The sequence below is a fragment of the Sparus aurata genome, chromosome 16 (assembly GCF_900880675.1).
Source record: "Sparus aurata chromosome 16, fSpaAur1.1, whole genome shotgun sequence".
Lineage (NCBI taxonomy): Eukaryota > Metazoa > Chordata > Actinopteri > Spariformes > Sparidae > Sparus > Sparus aurata.
Window position 1 is genome coordinate 3,982,899 of NC_044202.1, and position 16,661 is coordinate 3,999,559.

A 16,661-nucleotide genomic window follows, 5' to 3' on the forward strand; every position below is an offset into this window, starting at 1 on the left:
GGGGAGTCGAAGGGAGGGCTTCAACGCTATTAAACAAAGGCATCTGCTGGGGAATGTTATTAACACGCAGCCTCTGAAGAAGACTGCAGGAAGAGACGCTACCTTTGGGGAACATCTTAAGGGGGAAAAAAAAAATCACATGCACAAAGAGTTTAAAAGGAAGGCTAATTGAATTTTCCAAGGTGTTCTGTTTTGTTTTTCCCCCTTAATTCACGCTCAGGACAAAATAAGGTGGACATGTGTGTGGAGGGAGATAAAGTGTTGTTGTTTTTTAAAGGCTGCGCTGTTTTTTTTTGTTTTTGTGGAAAGCGAGCAACCCGACTCGTACCCTCAGGTAGAAATTGAGTTCGTACGTTGGAAACTATTTTACGTCCTGATGAGCGCTCGCGTAATCGATTACGAAAAAGGAGGACCGTTGGAAACAGAAAAATCCCGCTGTCGCGTCCAACATCAGTCTGACAGCAAGCCTCTAGTCTCTCAGTGTGTACCTGTCCGCTCTCTGTTCAGTGTGAGATGCCGCTGTTAGAAATTGAGAAACAAGCACGTAAACAAGCGAGAACCTCAGAGCAGCTTGCAGCCGCTGCAGCGGAAATTGGACTTGGCAGCGGAGTCGCCGACGGCCCTAAGCTGTAAAAATTAAAAGCTGCCAGTCTTTTTCTTCTTTTCACACCCAGTACAGATGTGTTCAGGTTATCATGGGCAACCCTCATTTTTCCAATTGTAAACACAGCGCATGAGAAATACATTTTGCCCGAGGCGAAAACGGACCCATGGACTGCAGCGAACCAAGCCCGGTTGGATCGCTTCTGGCAAGGCCAAAGTAATTGTTTCATCTTTTCTTCTGCTGAGGGATGGAGAAGCAAAATTACCCAAGTGTGATATTGCACCACCTAATGTTGTATTGGAATAGTTCTCAGTATTTGTATTCCCCATTTTTTTCTCAGCAATCCATGTAGAGCCGCATGTAATGACGTTCAGGCGGTATGATTTTGAAAATGGAAAGAAATGATCCTTCAGCTGAGAGCTCGGTCGTCTTATCTCGTTATTGAGTCATCGCTCGTTTATCACATGAAGCTCTAAGTGACGTTAGTGTTTTATCGCCCTGAGGGACGATGTTGTCTTTTTACTGCAATCAAATGGGGGGAAAAAAAACAAAAAACAGAATTGCAATTTGCTCCCTTTTAGTATTTAATTAGGATATTTTTATCTGGTTCACTCCCACCTCTCTGGTGAGATTTTAAAGAAGCAGAATCAGAGCGGGAATTGAAGCCTTTTTTTTTTTTTTTTTCGCAAGGTCCCACAAGGTCCTCAGGCAAATTAATAGAAGTTTGGAAACAGTAAAATCAAAGTTCCCCCAAATTAAAGAAAGGATAAAAAACACTGTCTAATTAGAGTATTCCGTCTCTCTGATACCAGTGTTTTGACATTTCTAACAATTAAAAGAGTTCAAGGCTCCAGCTTAGCATGACTTTGCCAGGGAAGCCTGGAGGGGAAGAGCTCGGGCAGATTTGATCACTGGTTAGTCGATCGCAGATGGCGTTTGTTGTATAAAATCCTAAAATGGGCTGCTGTTCCAAAGATGTTTGAGTCTTTTGTATTAAAACCCCATTTTTCCTATAAAGCCACCTGTAAGAGTTCTGAAGGTTGTCGCTCTTCTTCCCTCTTCATGCGATCATTCTGTACACTTTCCGGTTTTAACTTTGTAAATGCATCACGGTAATGACGGGTTGTTAAAGCTGCCAGACTTCTCAGCGACGGTCCTGTTTGTTTATGGTAATGATTGTGATTATATTTGCTGCATATGCAGTGAAAATTTGCGTCGAAATTGAATGTCGATGTGAGAACGCGAGCTTCGAAAGACTGCAGCGAGGAAGCAATATGAGACGAACAAAACGAGAGGGAGAGAAAATGTTTCTGAAGTTTTGTTTTTTTCTTTAGTCGAATAAAGAGTTCTTGTTTTCTTTGATGAGGTGATTCTGAGATTGTCCTTGTCTGAGTCAAGGTTGTTAGGAGAGAGGGTGGCATACGCTAACAGATTGTAAAACCCCGCTGGGACAAACTTGTCTTAATTTCGGCCTTCTTGAATAAACTTGACTTGACAAGAGACAGAAAGATAATCAAGGGGAGGGAGCTGAAGATGGAGAGGACATAAAACAAAGCGGTGACCCCCTTTTTCCCCTCCGTGCTCTCCATTGTTGACATTAATCACGCTAATTCCTCAAAGTCAAAGCACCGTATCGCTGATTTATCGTCGAGAGCGTTGAGATGCAGTGCGTCCTCCCTGCTATCCAAACACGCCCGAGTGTTTGTTATTTTCCGCGTGTTGTTCGATGCTGCTGCTGGTTCGACTGCAGCGCTTCCAGCAGGCGAGTCCGTCCCAGCGCGAGCCCATTTGTCTGGATCTGAACTTTTCCCCCTGTCAGTTCTTCGGGGGAGGGGAGAGGGCTGTATCGCCGCATGTGTGCGTGAGCGCCGGATCAACACAGCTGAAAACTGCTGGGAGCTCACACGCACACACGCACACACACACACACACACACACACACACACACACACACACACACAACCTCCTGATAACCTTCTCTGTCCAAAGATGCATGAACATGGCAAGTTCTCGGCCGCATTGGAGAAACCATATACACACAGTCAGGCACGCAGGCGTATTGCAATCACACACACACACACACACACACACACACACACACACACATACAGTAAAAGCCTTTCAGATATGGGGTCTGTAATGCTGCTGTATCCTTCAAAGTAAAGGCTCCTGGGCTTTCAAACACACACATCCTTTACGTAAATCTCCCTTAAACGCAAACTTTACTGATTTTTCAGCCTATAGTGTTGCTAGTATACTGTGTACAGATACACAATCTTTTTGGTGGCAAAAATCCTCCAAATGGTGCGAAGTTGTGTCTGAATTTCGGGGGCTGCAACCTTTTAAAGGACGCAGTCGGCTTCCGAAGTTTTAACAGTGTTCATACTTCTGCAGGTTGGTTAACACACACCTTCAGAGGCTTCTGCATGTCTTTATTCTCCTTCGATGACGATGGTTTTTTGGAGGACTCTGCATTTGCTGCTCTGCGACCCGCAGTTGCACATAACACCCTTCTTTGTACAAGCCCCACAGTCTTTGAAGGAAACAGCTGTGTTGGAAGTTTTATACAATAATTCAACGTCTCACCCAAAGACTGCCGCTGTGGCTTGGGGGGACTTATTTATCCGAAATACCTGCACGTTTACTGATGAAGCCACGAGATGCACGACTCAAAGGGTTTATTATCCACTAACACATGTACAGTGCAAACAGAGAATAAATTGCCCTTCTCCGTCAGTTCTCGCGCAGATATATGAGAAAACACACGTGCCGTTATCAGGCAGGAACACCTCCGCGGGGGCATAAACAAATACAGAATCCCCCTTTCCTTATAACTGCACTGAATCCACACAAACACACACACACACACACTGAGGCATCCAGGTCTTTGTGCCACCTCCCCAGCTACCTGTGTGACAGCCTGTATATCCTGCTGGTATGAAAGGTAAGCCTTGGAGAGACGGAGCAGAGAATAATTGCGTAAAATGGGTCAGAGCCTGAATATCATTACTGCCCCGCTCCCCCCGTGTACGCTTACAGTATGTGTGTGTACGAGATGGAGAGAGAAGCTGTGTGAATTTGTGTTTGAAAAGGTGGCAAGTGTGTGTGTGTGTGTGTGTGTGTATACAGTCGCATGTAAGTGGGGAAAACTGCGTGTGTGTGGAGGAATTCATTTCTGTGTGTCACGCTCCAGCTGCGTTTCCTCTCGGGGGCGTTAAGCTCGACTCTCCAGAGCATAAAGACCGGCGTGGGAAGGGATTGAACTTGCGTGTGGGTGTATGTGTGTCTGAGCAAATAGAGAGGCAGTGTCAGGAGTGTATGAAACCATGCCATGGCCCAGTTTCCTGTCCGGCTCAGGAATTCAAAAATACAGAGCGAAGAAAGCAGGCGAGGCGAGCTGGGACGCTATCTGTATGCGGGCGAGGTGGCGGCGTTCTCCATAACCATATCCTCTGTCGAGGTAAACCCATGAATATTGTAGGAGGCGAGCGGCAGCGGATCCGGCCAGTGTTTACAGGCAGGGGAACTCATCCCCACATATGGATGAGTTGCTGATAAACAGGAGATACTGGTATTACAGAGTCAGGTGCCCGGCGCAGCCCGCGGCGACAGCGGCACGCCGCCACTTCCTCCGACACAAATCTCTGCTCCCAGCGACGCCACTTGATATCCAGTTGCGGCCCGAGCTGCACACAGGCGGCATTGTCATGGAATTGTGCATAGTGGAGGATTTTTGGGAGGGGAGGAGGGGGGGGGGGGGGGGGGGATCCAATTTGTGCCACAGATCAGTTTTGTGTATCTCGACAGGGGGGTGGAAAAGGTTTCTTTCCTCTGTGCATGTTGCTGACACAAACAAGAAGAGTAACAGCAAAGCCTCTGTTATCCATGTCTTTGAAAGTGGCGTGTGTTCACCAGGATTTGGGAGGCTTGTGGTGTGTAATACTTTTATTTTTCTGTCTGTCTCCTTCTCTTTTTTCCGCAGTCCGTCCCAAAACCCATCGCCCTCGAGCCTTGCTTTGGCAACAAAGCCGCTGTGCTCTCCATCTTTGTGCGGTTACCCAGGGGCACCGGCGGCATCCCTCCTCCAGGACAGTCTGGTAAGACTCCATCACTTGCTTTCGTTCCTCTCTCATCCATCTCTGTTTGATCATTGTTTACTTCTTTTCACATCCTTTCCTTGATCTGCCTTCCTTCTTCCATCTTGTGAAGCTTCAGTTGTAGTTTGAGAAATGTAAGTTTGCAGCTCACACTTGTCTCGTCTTACTTCTTCTTCCTTTGTCTTTTGTTGTGGATCTCCCAGAGAAGTCCACACATTCTGTCCTCAAGCAGAAGTTCAGATATTTGTGTAATAAAAGACGACTGATTCAACTTCTTTACTCAAAGCAAAGTCAAAGTAATAAAGGACAGGCTCTGAAATGTACTCAAAGTCTCAAAGTAAACAGCCTCTCTCTGAAGCACATTTCTACCAGCCAATTTATATTAATAAAATTCAACGTCTGTTGAATTTAAATGTAGAATCAGTAGGATTTTGTCCCAGCGGTGCTTGAACGCACCACAAAGATAGTTTGATTGTTGAGTCTCATTCCCAGGACGCCAAATTTGGGGTTGGTTGGATTTTCTCAATTTCTCAATTTGTTACTGCTCAGTAAGAGTTTGGATTACATCATGTATCTGTACTTAACAGTTACGAAGTGTTTGAAGGATCGTTACAAGGAAATAGTGATGTACATTTAGACTTTAAGGTACACAGTCAAGATTTCAGGTTGTTTCCAAAGAAATCTCAGTAGTTTTTTTTATCCTGGTTGAAGTGGTTGTTGTTCTTCTTCATGAAATGTGTTCCATCTGTGTCTGTTTTCTGACAGATAAATATAAATCAAACTGATTTGTTTGTGGCTCATAAAAGCTGCTTCATAACCACGTAAACAGTCGTTTTCTGCAGCGGTCCAACAATCAGTTCCATTGTTGTGCTGAGAGACTCGTCTGATGATTATCAGCAGCTGTACTTTTGGTATTAAACAGTGAGGGAACTCGGAGAGGAGAGACACAGCGAGTGGCGGACACGACAGCACCATGAAGTGTGTGTTACAGATGTTTTAGGCAGCTGTGGTGATGGGGTGGGTCAGACACTGTGATACAACAGCAGCTGAGATGGATCCTGGAGGGACACAAGGAAACCATGCAAGGAGAGAGGAGAGAGGGAATGTGTGAGGAGTAATGAGGTGTCATTTTCTTTGAAGCATCGCCTTCAAATGTGCCACATATTAGGGCTGCAAAGCCTTCTGGGAAGCCTGCTCTCATGTAGTGTGACTCACTTGGATGTAGGTGTATGTAGGTATAGGTTGCTGCCTGAGAAAGGTCTGGCTGTGTTGGAGTGTCCTCACTCATGCTTCCTCTCTTCTTGCTCTTTGGAGCAGAAATAAGAGACCTAAGCAACTTCTGTTTCAAGCAGGGAGGATGGGAAATGTCGAAATAAGACTTGGGGTGGTCACGAGGCCCCAATCAGCGATTTTTGCCCTTGAGCCTCCCGACTGGTCAGTCCATCCACTAGGGGTGTTCCAACAAGGGTACCTTTCGATTCGATTCGATTATTGGTGCCACGATTCTTCGATTATTGTGATTTTTAATGCTTTTTTTCCATACAAGATTGATTTTGTCTTCATCTGTGGCTACATTTGTAAATAAATAGCCTATCAATTAACTCAGATCCTCTAAAACTACACTCAAATAATAAGCAAATAACAAGCAAATAGCAAATAACAAGGTCTTTTGAACATTTGACTTTGACCAGGGAAAGCTCCACTTGCATGAGAGCCCCCTCTATTAGCGGAAAACACTGAAAACATCAAATTGCGTCGGTCTTGTCAGTCGTCTTGTTTGCTCTCTCATAAAATCCAAAGTGCTTCCAAACAGTCCGGGCGGCGTGGCGCTAAGGTTCCGGTTACGTGTTTTTGTTAGTTCCGGTCTTGCGGCAAAGCATCAACGTGAATTAATCGATGCCAAATCGTCAAGTAACGCATCGCGATGCAACGCCACATCGATGAATTGCACCCACCTCTACCATCCACCAATGTCGTGGCCGTTGTTGAGCATCTGTGGCTCGAGGTTTCTGCGATGTCTCCTGCGGCGTTGGCACTCGTTGGCCTCTGTTGGAAACTCGAAACTGGAGATCGGGATGGACCCTCGAGCCTGTCGCTGTAGTGTCCATGATTTCACCCATTTAGTGCCATTTCTCCTTATATTTTGCCTCCTATACTTTAACAGACATATCATCAATTAAAGGAGGATATTTCAGTCATAATTACTGGTCTGTGTCAGTCTCTACACTGTTTATTACACTGGATAAACCTCACAGACATTCTCTCTGGATTGCTGTTTGGCACAAAGAAAATCTAAAATGCTATGTATCTTTTCAAGCCGCAGTGGAATTGAATAAAAATAGGGGGTGAAATAACAGCTTGGACGGATGTTCCTCACTGACGGAGGAGAATAATGTGGGATTATGGGATATGTGGTCTCAGTGTTAAGAGGCAGAATCATTCATTCACCGTAGAACAGAGGCTACAGATCATCTTGACCACGGTCTCATTTGTTTACAGTAATTATTTCACGGCTGCACCATTAATGTGACAAGGACGTATTGATCCGGCGGCAGCGAGCAGAATGCAGCACTCGTTCCTCTTCTGGTTGTCTGCGCTCAGTCCTGCGCCGTGAGACGAGGGCTGCAGCCCGTTTGTTGCTCTCTCTCCCTCTCATCTCCTCGTCCTCCCTTCATCATCCTTTCTGTCTGCATGTGTCTCTCGCTGCTCAGACGCCCGCTGCAGCTCTCTTCCTCACTCCCGAGTTTTATTACTCGTCTTCTCTGCGTCTGTGAGGTCTGGGTTTAAAGTGCAGCGCGGTGTCTTTTATTGCATTTCCCTGCGCTCTCCCCCCTCTTTCTCTTCCGTATTCTTTGTTTCCTGTCTGTCTGATAGCGCTGAGAGTTGAGCCCATTACCTCTTTTCATCCTCTGCTCTGTCACTTGCTCTCTTTATATTCCCATCCGTCCTTCATCTGTTTTCCTTATCTCTCTCCTTTACGACAGTCTGATAGGACCCAGGACTAAGCGCTTGCTTTTTTTTCCCCCCTTCCTACCTTCCTGTTTCTTTCACTGTCTTCTTCAAGGACTCAAACATGAACTCAACTTGATTTCTTTTCCATTTCCTGTATTTCATCTGTGTTTTATAGCCTCCTAGCCTCCCACAGTTGCGGTCCCCAGACCATCCATGCGCCCCAGGCTCTTATTAATTACCACGTAGCCCTTTTGTCATAACAAAACCACCTCGACTCTCAGTGGAGTTTTCCCCCGGGCGGCTTTTGTTGAGACCATGTTAGCCGCCTTCCTACCATCACTTCATGCCCGCAAGGGTCTCCAGTCTGTAATGCTTTTAACTTGTCTCCGCTCCGGCTACATTCAATTTGAATCCCCCAGGCTGCCGTCTGTCTTCACAGCATCACAGCATCACAGCACATCCGTTTACAGTTGCGCAAAATGGCCGCGCTCGTCACTCTCCAAACAGCCACGAGGAGGTCGAGCTCTGTTGATTGTCTGATTTGTATCTGAGCCTCATTTGGCTGCTTTGAAACCATCGAGCGCCCACTTATAGAACAAGAAACCAGCTAATAGTTGCAGCCTGTTACACCGAAGACGATCACGCTGAGAGAGGATGTGATCCCAGCCGCTGCTTCTCCCCTCGGAATTCAGATTTTGCCGTCGGCAATGTGCACTTGATCGGGGCTAAATGCATCCATGATTGGAGATAAATGGAGTTTATTGGAATTTCATGGCTCAGAGAGTATTAATAAATCTTAATGAAGTGTGCTGCCTGCGCTGCCAGTCTATGATTTCACCACCTGGCCGTAATGAGAACTCGCGTGCCTGCGCGTGGGATTTTACATTTTACACCACGCGCTAAATTCTGCAGGCTGCAGTGTGTCTGTAGCGGAGAAGTGACCGCGTTGATGGATATTATCGAGAGCAGGAGGAGGTGCACGAAGAAATGCACCGGAGGAGAAGAGCTCCTACAGAAATATCCATCAAGTCGGTCAACGAGGAACAGAAACATTTTCATTAACATTTTGGTTCTACACGAGGATTCAGTGATAGATAACGAGATGACTTTTCCTCTGGTGTGCATGTATCTGCTCTCACGTTGTCCAGCCCGGTGCTGCGTCACAAATCTCACAGGTAAACAGTCTTTAGGGAGAGCCACAGGAGATTTACATGAAATGCAAATGTAATCCAGCAGCTATCGTGCGATGATGATTTATTTCTTGTTGTTTCTTATTATCATCACACAGATTTTTGTGTCATTTTCTTTTGTTGTAGAATGATTTGTGCCTACTGTCCACCTCTCCACAGATCTGATCCTTTAGGCTAAATGATTATTAGCGTTTCCAGCTTTGCGTAATCGTCACCTATTTGTAATAATTTGTGTGCGTGTGTGTTTGTGTAGGTCTGGCGGTGGCCAGTGCGCTGGTGGACGTGTCTCAGCAGATGTGTGTGGGCTACAAGGAGAAGTCTGGAGGCCTGAGGAACCGCAAACAGCAGCCCACCGCACAGCCCTCCACCTGTATCTGACCACGCCACCCTGTCCTCTTCTACCACCCCACCACCTGACGCTCTCCCATCAGCCCCCCCCCTCTCCGCCTCGGCCCCCCTCTTACAGAGACTTCCGCCAGCTCCGCTCTGGCAGGGAGAGGTGCATGCTGGGACGCAGAACTGGAACATTTTTTTGGGTGCGGGGCCGAGTCGTCTGGCGGTCTGGAGCCCCAGCGGGCTTCCCCTCCCTCTCCTCCTACGGGAACTGTGGGTCCCCATGAACTGATCGACAGAGACTGGACACAAAGAGGGGGAGCAGGGGAGGGAGGGAGGGAGGGAGGGACAGAGCGGGTGCTGACTTCACCCTTTTTCCCCCCTCGAGAAACATTTTACATTTGTCGACACCGCCTCGTTAGAGTCGAGGCGGCCACGGCTTGCTGCTAGAAGAGATCCTCGTCTCGTAGTTTTTGAAAAATCCAGAGACTTTGCAACCCTCTATATTCTCGTTTTGATTAAGTTATTGTTGTTCGTTTGTTTTGTATTGTTTTATTTTGAAGGCAGGAACAAACTGGACATGTTCAGCTGCGCATGCACACACATACACACACTCGCACACTTCCAAACACCAACTTTCCAGGCCCTTGTACCCATTTGTAACCCATTGTCGCCTGCTGTCATGTTCACAGCTCAGCACTGAGGGCTGGTGTCACCGGAGTCCTGTACAGTCCGGCCTCGGAGCAAGCTAACAGCATGTTCAGTCTTCCTTTTAATGAGGATCCACTGTAGGAGGCCGGCCGTGCAGCCAAAGCCCATCTAAAGAGTCTGTGACATTTCTAATCGGCTCTGTGTCTTCTGCCGCTGTCTTCTCCGTGGCCTGTCTGGAGCTTTGTCTCCACCCGTCTCTCTCCGTCTGGCCCGGCAGCCAGATGGCCGCCGAGACAAACGCCTTTCCAGCCTCTCTGGCTGCGCGTCCGAGTACAAAACGAGACCGCGGCGACAACACATCCACGCTGGCTCGTACAGTAAGCCAGCGCCGACTGAAACTATTCCAGCTAATTATTTCTCCAGTTGCAATGACGGCCAATCGCTGTGCACACACGGTGCTCCCACACACACACACACACCGAAACAGTTGGTGGTGAGAAAACCCTCCGGTGTTTAACGATTGTCCCCTTTGGCAGTGCCCGCCCCTCGAGCTCATGTGAAACAGGCTTCCTATAGATCAGCTGACTCTGATTGACTGAAGTGATTAGGCCGATCTGCGCGAGGGGAGCCGGGCCAACGGTTCTGCATCCTCTGTGATCGTTGCCGCACAAATCCATAGCCTCTAATTGCTGCTCCCATGTCCACAAACGTAACATACCCCCCCCTTGCCTCGATGCCAGAAACTCTGTGGCTCTCCACCTGCCGCTCGATGCCGATTGTTCCGTGTCCCCGAGCTATCTACGGCTGCTCAATTAGCCCCCGCCGCAGTGACGTCTGTGTTCACATCGACGCGGCTACACCGCAGCTGCTGATGCCAACGTTTAAACGGTACCGGGCCGACCGGCTCTGAACACGAAGCACACACATACATTAGTGAAGCGAGCGGCCACAATGCGAGTTTTCCCTTATTTGCACCTTTTTTTAAATGAGACTTTTGAATTGACATCTCGGGTATTGATTTTTAAAAAAAAAGAAGACGGGAAAAAAAACCAAACATTACTTTTTCTTCAAAATGCCTCTTGAAATTATCTTGTCGCCTCGTCTCTCGGGCTCACGCTGTTCTTTGTGCTTCAGTGTGTGAGGTCGCTCTGAGCCTTTCCCTTTTATTCTTTCTCCTTCCTTTTTATATCTGCTCTACCTGCTCTTCCCACAGTTCTTATCTGAAATCACCGGTCCATTTTTTTTTTAAAAAAAGAAACATTACTTCTTTTTGTCAGCTGGGTGGAAAACGAGGGGAAAGCACAGAATGAAAAACGCGAGGCGAACACCAGACACACACACACACACACACACATAAAGAATAAAAAAAAAAAACTGCTAGTTTGAAACAGAGCTGTCGCTTTGAAATGTCACAAATACTTTTTTCTGTCTCGTCAGGGCATCAGGGTGTCAGATCTGTGTTTCCCTGCCTTTTTCCTCTTCTCACCTTCAGCACCGAGCGTCAGAGAAGATTTAAATTAGTCCACATTGGTCATCTTTCAAGTTCAGACTCCAAACACCTGCAGGTATTTGCCTGACGTGTACGGGAAACACATCTCCTGCCTCTCGAGATTTACAGTAATAGAAGAGTTTAGTAACTCACATTTTGCCCCTGAAGGACGTGTCTATTTAGTGGCGGGCTCTCACATGTGTTCAGCATACTAGAACTGCTGGGCGTCTGGTTAAAGGGCAAACTTTTAGCACTCGCAAAAGGTCAGAGCAGAAAGCATGAACAACGTTGACATTCTGTAATTATAGAGAGCGGGATGTGCTCACAACTCCAGTCCAGTGACCCCGGAGAGCACAGCGACCATCAAGGAAGTCGGATCAGTTCAAAGTTCACTTTCACCCGTTTTTCTGTTGTTTTTTTTTTTTGCTCTTCTCTCCGTCAGAGCAACCTTTGTTTTTAGCCATCGTGTCTGGTTTAGGGTTTTGATTTTTGATGCTGCTTTTGTCACCGCTGCAGGGATTTAACGGTCGTAAATAAGCAGCAGTCAGGAACTTAATGAGACAGTTTGGTCCCACAGAACGTTTTTTATTAAAGACGGGTTCGGTCCATCTGAAAGCAGAACCAGGAGGAGAGGACGTCTGCTCCTTCTCGGGATTGCAGAAACTTTTTTTTTGGCTTTCTTTATCAACACTACAGAGCTGCAGAGATTAACTGATTAGTTTGCAACTCGGTCCCCAGAAAGAAGTTTGGCAGTACATGTTTCTCCAAACTACAGATCTGTTGAAACTTCATGCTTCAATCTTATGTTGTGACGACACTACGCTTATATTCTGGTTAGGTTTAGGCTCATAAAAACACTTAAGGGTTAAGAAAAGATCACATTTTTGTTTTAAAATACCGGTTTTGTTTGCAACGAACACAGCTGGGCATTTTCCAGAGGTCTCCTTAAAAACATCCAGTGGTTTTCACGCTTAAAAATGAAGAAACACACACAAATCATTTTGAAGAAAAAGTAAAAATTCTCTGATTCCAGCTTCTTAAATCTGAATATTTTCTGGAAACATCATCTCGGGCTTTTAGAAACACTGATCCACATTTTTCTCGTCGTCCTGATATTTTATAGACTGAACACGTAATCGATTAACTACGAAAATATTAAATAGTCGCAGCTCTACGACACGGCTGTCCGTAACAACCATCACATGAAGGTGCTATCGAATTCCAAAGTTCTCGTTGGATGGTGAAACGCTGACAGAAGAGGGAAGATGTTTCGACCCTGAGCTGAAGGAGACGAGAGGGAGGCGAGCGAACGTGACCGGCAGGGGGTCACATGACTCGTCCAATGGGGCGATGTGCTCCTGAGACGGCATCAGCAGCTCCGAGATCAGACTACGGCTCGTATTCTATCTCCTGTCTGTGACATGTTTTAACTCCACCACGCTCTGTTTCCACTTTTAAAAACACTACCTGTTCATGCTCACTTTATTGAATTTCTCCGGTAACGACGTCGGTGACAAAATGTATGACGGCACTCATCCTCTGTTGCAGATTTTTTTTTTTTATTTTGTCTCCCACAACAGCAGAGATCTCATTCTGCAAAGAGCTCTTCATAAATGAATCTGTTCCACGTCTGATTCAAATGTACTGTAGAAATAATTTCACCAAGGATGAAGATTGTGTTTTGTTCCCTTTTTTTTTTTTCTCCTTCTTTTGTAAATGAATGTAAAATGAAGAATCACCCGTGCAGCCACGGTGAATCTGTAAAACTGGAGCTGGCTGGGAGGCGGATCGTGAGTCCCAGCAGCCCGCTGTCGTCGGTTTCCCCTCCGGGCCCGAGGTGACGGGGCCGGTTCAGCGGTTAACAGACAGCACAGTGAGTGAAAGGTCACGGGTCGGACCATGTAAGAGCTTTGCCTTGTTGAAGATGTATCGAGAAAGACACTGGACTTGTAAAGACGATGTTAAGGTCCGCGGCCTGCTCGGTCTACTCCTGCTTTACGCTTCAGACGAGCAGATCCTGGGTCTGACCGCGTCTGCAAATGAATCCTAGAGGTTTGTGCGTTTCGCCTCTTACCACAACACGTCTTCGACAAGCTTAAACTTTTTATTTCATTTTCCTGTCCTCCGAGGCCAGTCTGACCCATTTCAAAACCGCAATACTGGCAGAGTGATGAAAAACAAACTCCATTATCTGTAAACGCTGCTTGACCCAGATCTGCTGTCGGCAGCCTCACACCGGGTTCCTACACAGGTCTGCAAACTCCGAGAACATCAAATGTGATTAGGAATATTTAGAAGGAAAAAAAAAACTATTTTTAAACTTGAGACTTCCCCCTCGGGTCCACCCACACAGGAGTTTTCATTAGTTTTTGGCTGATGGAGCTTATTTCCAGGTACACGCCTGCGTCCAGACACCATCCTCCATCACGGTCCTGTCAGTTCTGCTCCGACTAAAGAGGACACCGTAGACTCGGCCCGGTCCAGACTTGTTGTTGCTAATTAATTCCAGTCTGGCCAGTTCAAATTCTTTGATTGGAGCGTGTGCTGATTGGCAGGATGAACTGCTGCTATTCTGGAGTAATTACATGACATTAACGAGATTAATTGAATCACGTGAAATGAGGGAAATTTGGATGTTGGGTGGATAAACGTGGTTTAGCGTCCAGCCCACAACCGTTTGGCTCTTTCTGCAGATCCCATTAGGAGTTCTAATGAGCCGCGTTAATTGCTGGTTTTTCCACAGGCTCTGTTTAGTCCACCAAGCTGCGAACACGTGGTTTTATTGCATGAGCTGACCCTGGCTGTTGGACCCCTCCTCCATCTTGGTGGTCACAGTGGAGGTGACTAGGTGGACTAAACCTCCACTCCACAAGTTTTACTCCCGTGTTCGGTGTTTTTCAGAGTTATTTAACTGTTTAGCTGGCGTTAATCTGTTAAAGCGGCGGTTCTCAACCTTTTCCAGGAGGAGGATCAGGTTGCTGACCCCCTCATCATTAAACTATTTTAAGGAAAACAATTTCACTGGACCAGGCAGTGTAATTTTATTATTTTTATCCACAAACCCCTGCAAATTAACCTCTTTGGGTTTCCCGACCCCTCGGTTGAAAACCAGTGTGTGAATGGTGACCTGTGGAGTTGGTCTAACAAGGTCTAACAAAGGTGGTGAATCTATTTAAGTTGCCAGATGTCGTCTTCTTGTCTGCCATTGTTGGCAGGGATTCGTGTCGACACTCATCCATTACATTACAGAGCTGTCACCAGCAAACGTGTGGGAGGCTTTTGTTTTGAAGCAGCCACAGGAAACGCGAGGTCACCCAGTTTGCGTCGCTGTGTTTAGCAGTCCTGCTCCTCCACAGTAATTGGTCTTCACAACGAGATGCTATTTTAAAATATTGCTGCATATTGCAACAGGCTCTTACTGCAGTTTGTATGAACTAGCAGGACAACAGAACGTGATCTTAGGACTCGTTCAACTCGACACAGGTGGCTTCAGCATGAATGAAAAGTCCTGTGTGGGTGGAGCTGGTGTTTAAAATGACACTATTCTGATTTTATTTTAAAAAATGCACTTTTTTTTTCCCAGCCTTGTATTCTTTGCTCACGCATCAGAGCCCTGCCCTGCTGGTAAACATGAACTTTCCTGTGTTCACTGTACTGATGTCGCATTACAGGATCCCTGAGTCCTAAAGTTCAGATTTTCCAGACGATTAAGTCTCGCCTCCATTCGGAGCCGCCGTGGTGTGAAGCGGCCCCGAGCTGCTCAGATATATCTGAGGGAGGTTTGCAAAGGGAAATGTGTAGGAACCTCGAACGCTGTCCGCCATCGTGCCACCACACCTGTGAAATAACCTGTCAGATTTATTTGGATTTTAAAGATCTCCTGCTCCCTGCCCTCGCCAAGCCTCAAACTTTTTTATCGGGGTAACACCTGACCTTTACGGTGGCCTTATTCGGCTCATTAATCTCTGTATTAACTGATAGAAACTTAGAGCAATTCCATATTTATAAAGTGTGATTAGTTAACGGAAATCTCCCTAATATTCAAGTAGAATTTCTTCAAAACACTGGCAGCATTAATGTGTATTTAAAATGCTTTAATACACAGGTAAGAGCATCGGAATAAGGTCACTGTAATAATCTGGCGTTACCCCTCGTTGTTTTCTTTGTCTCTTTGTACAGCGGCATTATATATACTGAGGAAGTAGTTTGTTAATATGTATAATTTAGCAGTTGCTGTTTTTTTTTTTTGTAAATAATGAGAAAGTATTGTGAATGACATTTGTTGAATGGTTTTAAAAAGAATCATTTATGGCGACACCTCCTCCAGGCTTTTATAAATGTGACTGCAGTACATAGCATATTTTGTATGTAAGACAGCAGTGTAAAGACGAACAAGCATTACTAGAAGCTGATGAAACTATGTGTAAAACTTGAGGATAATAGCATACTGAACTTGTAATTACTGATGTACATAAAAGAATGACAGAACATTTTTGTCTATTATTAAATGTGAAAATCCAACCCGGCGCTGTTTGTCTTCATAACTACGCTTCTAACCGATTTCATTCTTCTCCTGTGGTGCTTGTTTGCATCTGCCTCAGATTCAGAAGGGGGTGCTACCTCTGTAATATGCACAGTGTCAAGTAACTACATTCAGTTCATTCATTCTTTTATTGTGCGACTACAAAAACGAGTCCCGTGAGCTGCACCAGGAGGCTGCAGTGTTCACCGCATGTGGTGTGATGTTGGAGTTCAGGGAGTCGTTAAAAACACAGATGTAAATCATCTGAGGAGCATGAATATCCAGACGAAGGTGGAGCCTTAAGGGGGCAAAAAATATTCACAAAGTTTTAATCTTTCCTTGGATTTTTGAGAGCTTGTTTATGAGTCAAATTTTAAGCCTGATGGTGGTGTTCACCCCCTGGAGAGAATGAATAACTACAGCCAGATTTTTAACTTTTTTTTTACTAACTAAGCTGACAATTTGACCCGTGGACGATGATGATGATGACGATGATGAAGATAACAGCTCATGAAAAGTAAATCAAAAAAGGGGTCATCCTCTGGGGAACACACCTCAGAAATTGGCATGGTAGTCTGACTCAGGGTATTTTGGACTGGAGAAAAAGGGATGAACTTACTAAAAACCTAACACAATTAAATTGTCTGATACTGTAGTTTATGAACTAACACCTGCATATGAAATGAGATTCCCGTCTTCTGATTAGCAAATGTTAGCATGCTAAACAAAGATGGTGAACATGGTTTACACTATTCTTCATAAACCTCAGCATAGAAAACTAGAAACAGGTTCATCCTCTGAGAAACAGAAGATCATGGGGTCA

The 16,661-nt window shown here is 45.8% G+C and overlaps 1 protein-coding gene across 2 annotated transcripts in view; it reads left to right on the forward strand.

Moving 5' to 3' along the window:
- Positions 1-15,837, forward strand: part of atrn (attractin) — a 136,437-nt gene extending 120,600 nt beyond the window's left edge. For both annotated transcript variants that reach the window (XM_030443643.1, XM_030443644.1), the window contains exons 28-29: positions 4,587-4,701; positions 9,097-15,837. In XM_030443643.1, coding sequence (XP_030299503.1) covers positions 4,587-4,701; positions 9,097-9,221 — 240 coding nt within the window. In that variant the 3' untranslated portion in view covers positions 9,222-15,837. The remainder of the gene's footprint in view (positions 1-4,586; positions 4,702-9,096) is intronic.
- Positions 15,838-16,661: the final 824 nt, after the last annotated feature.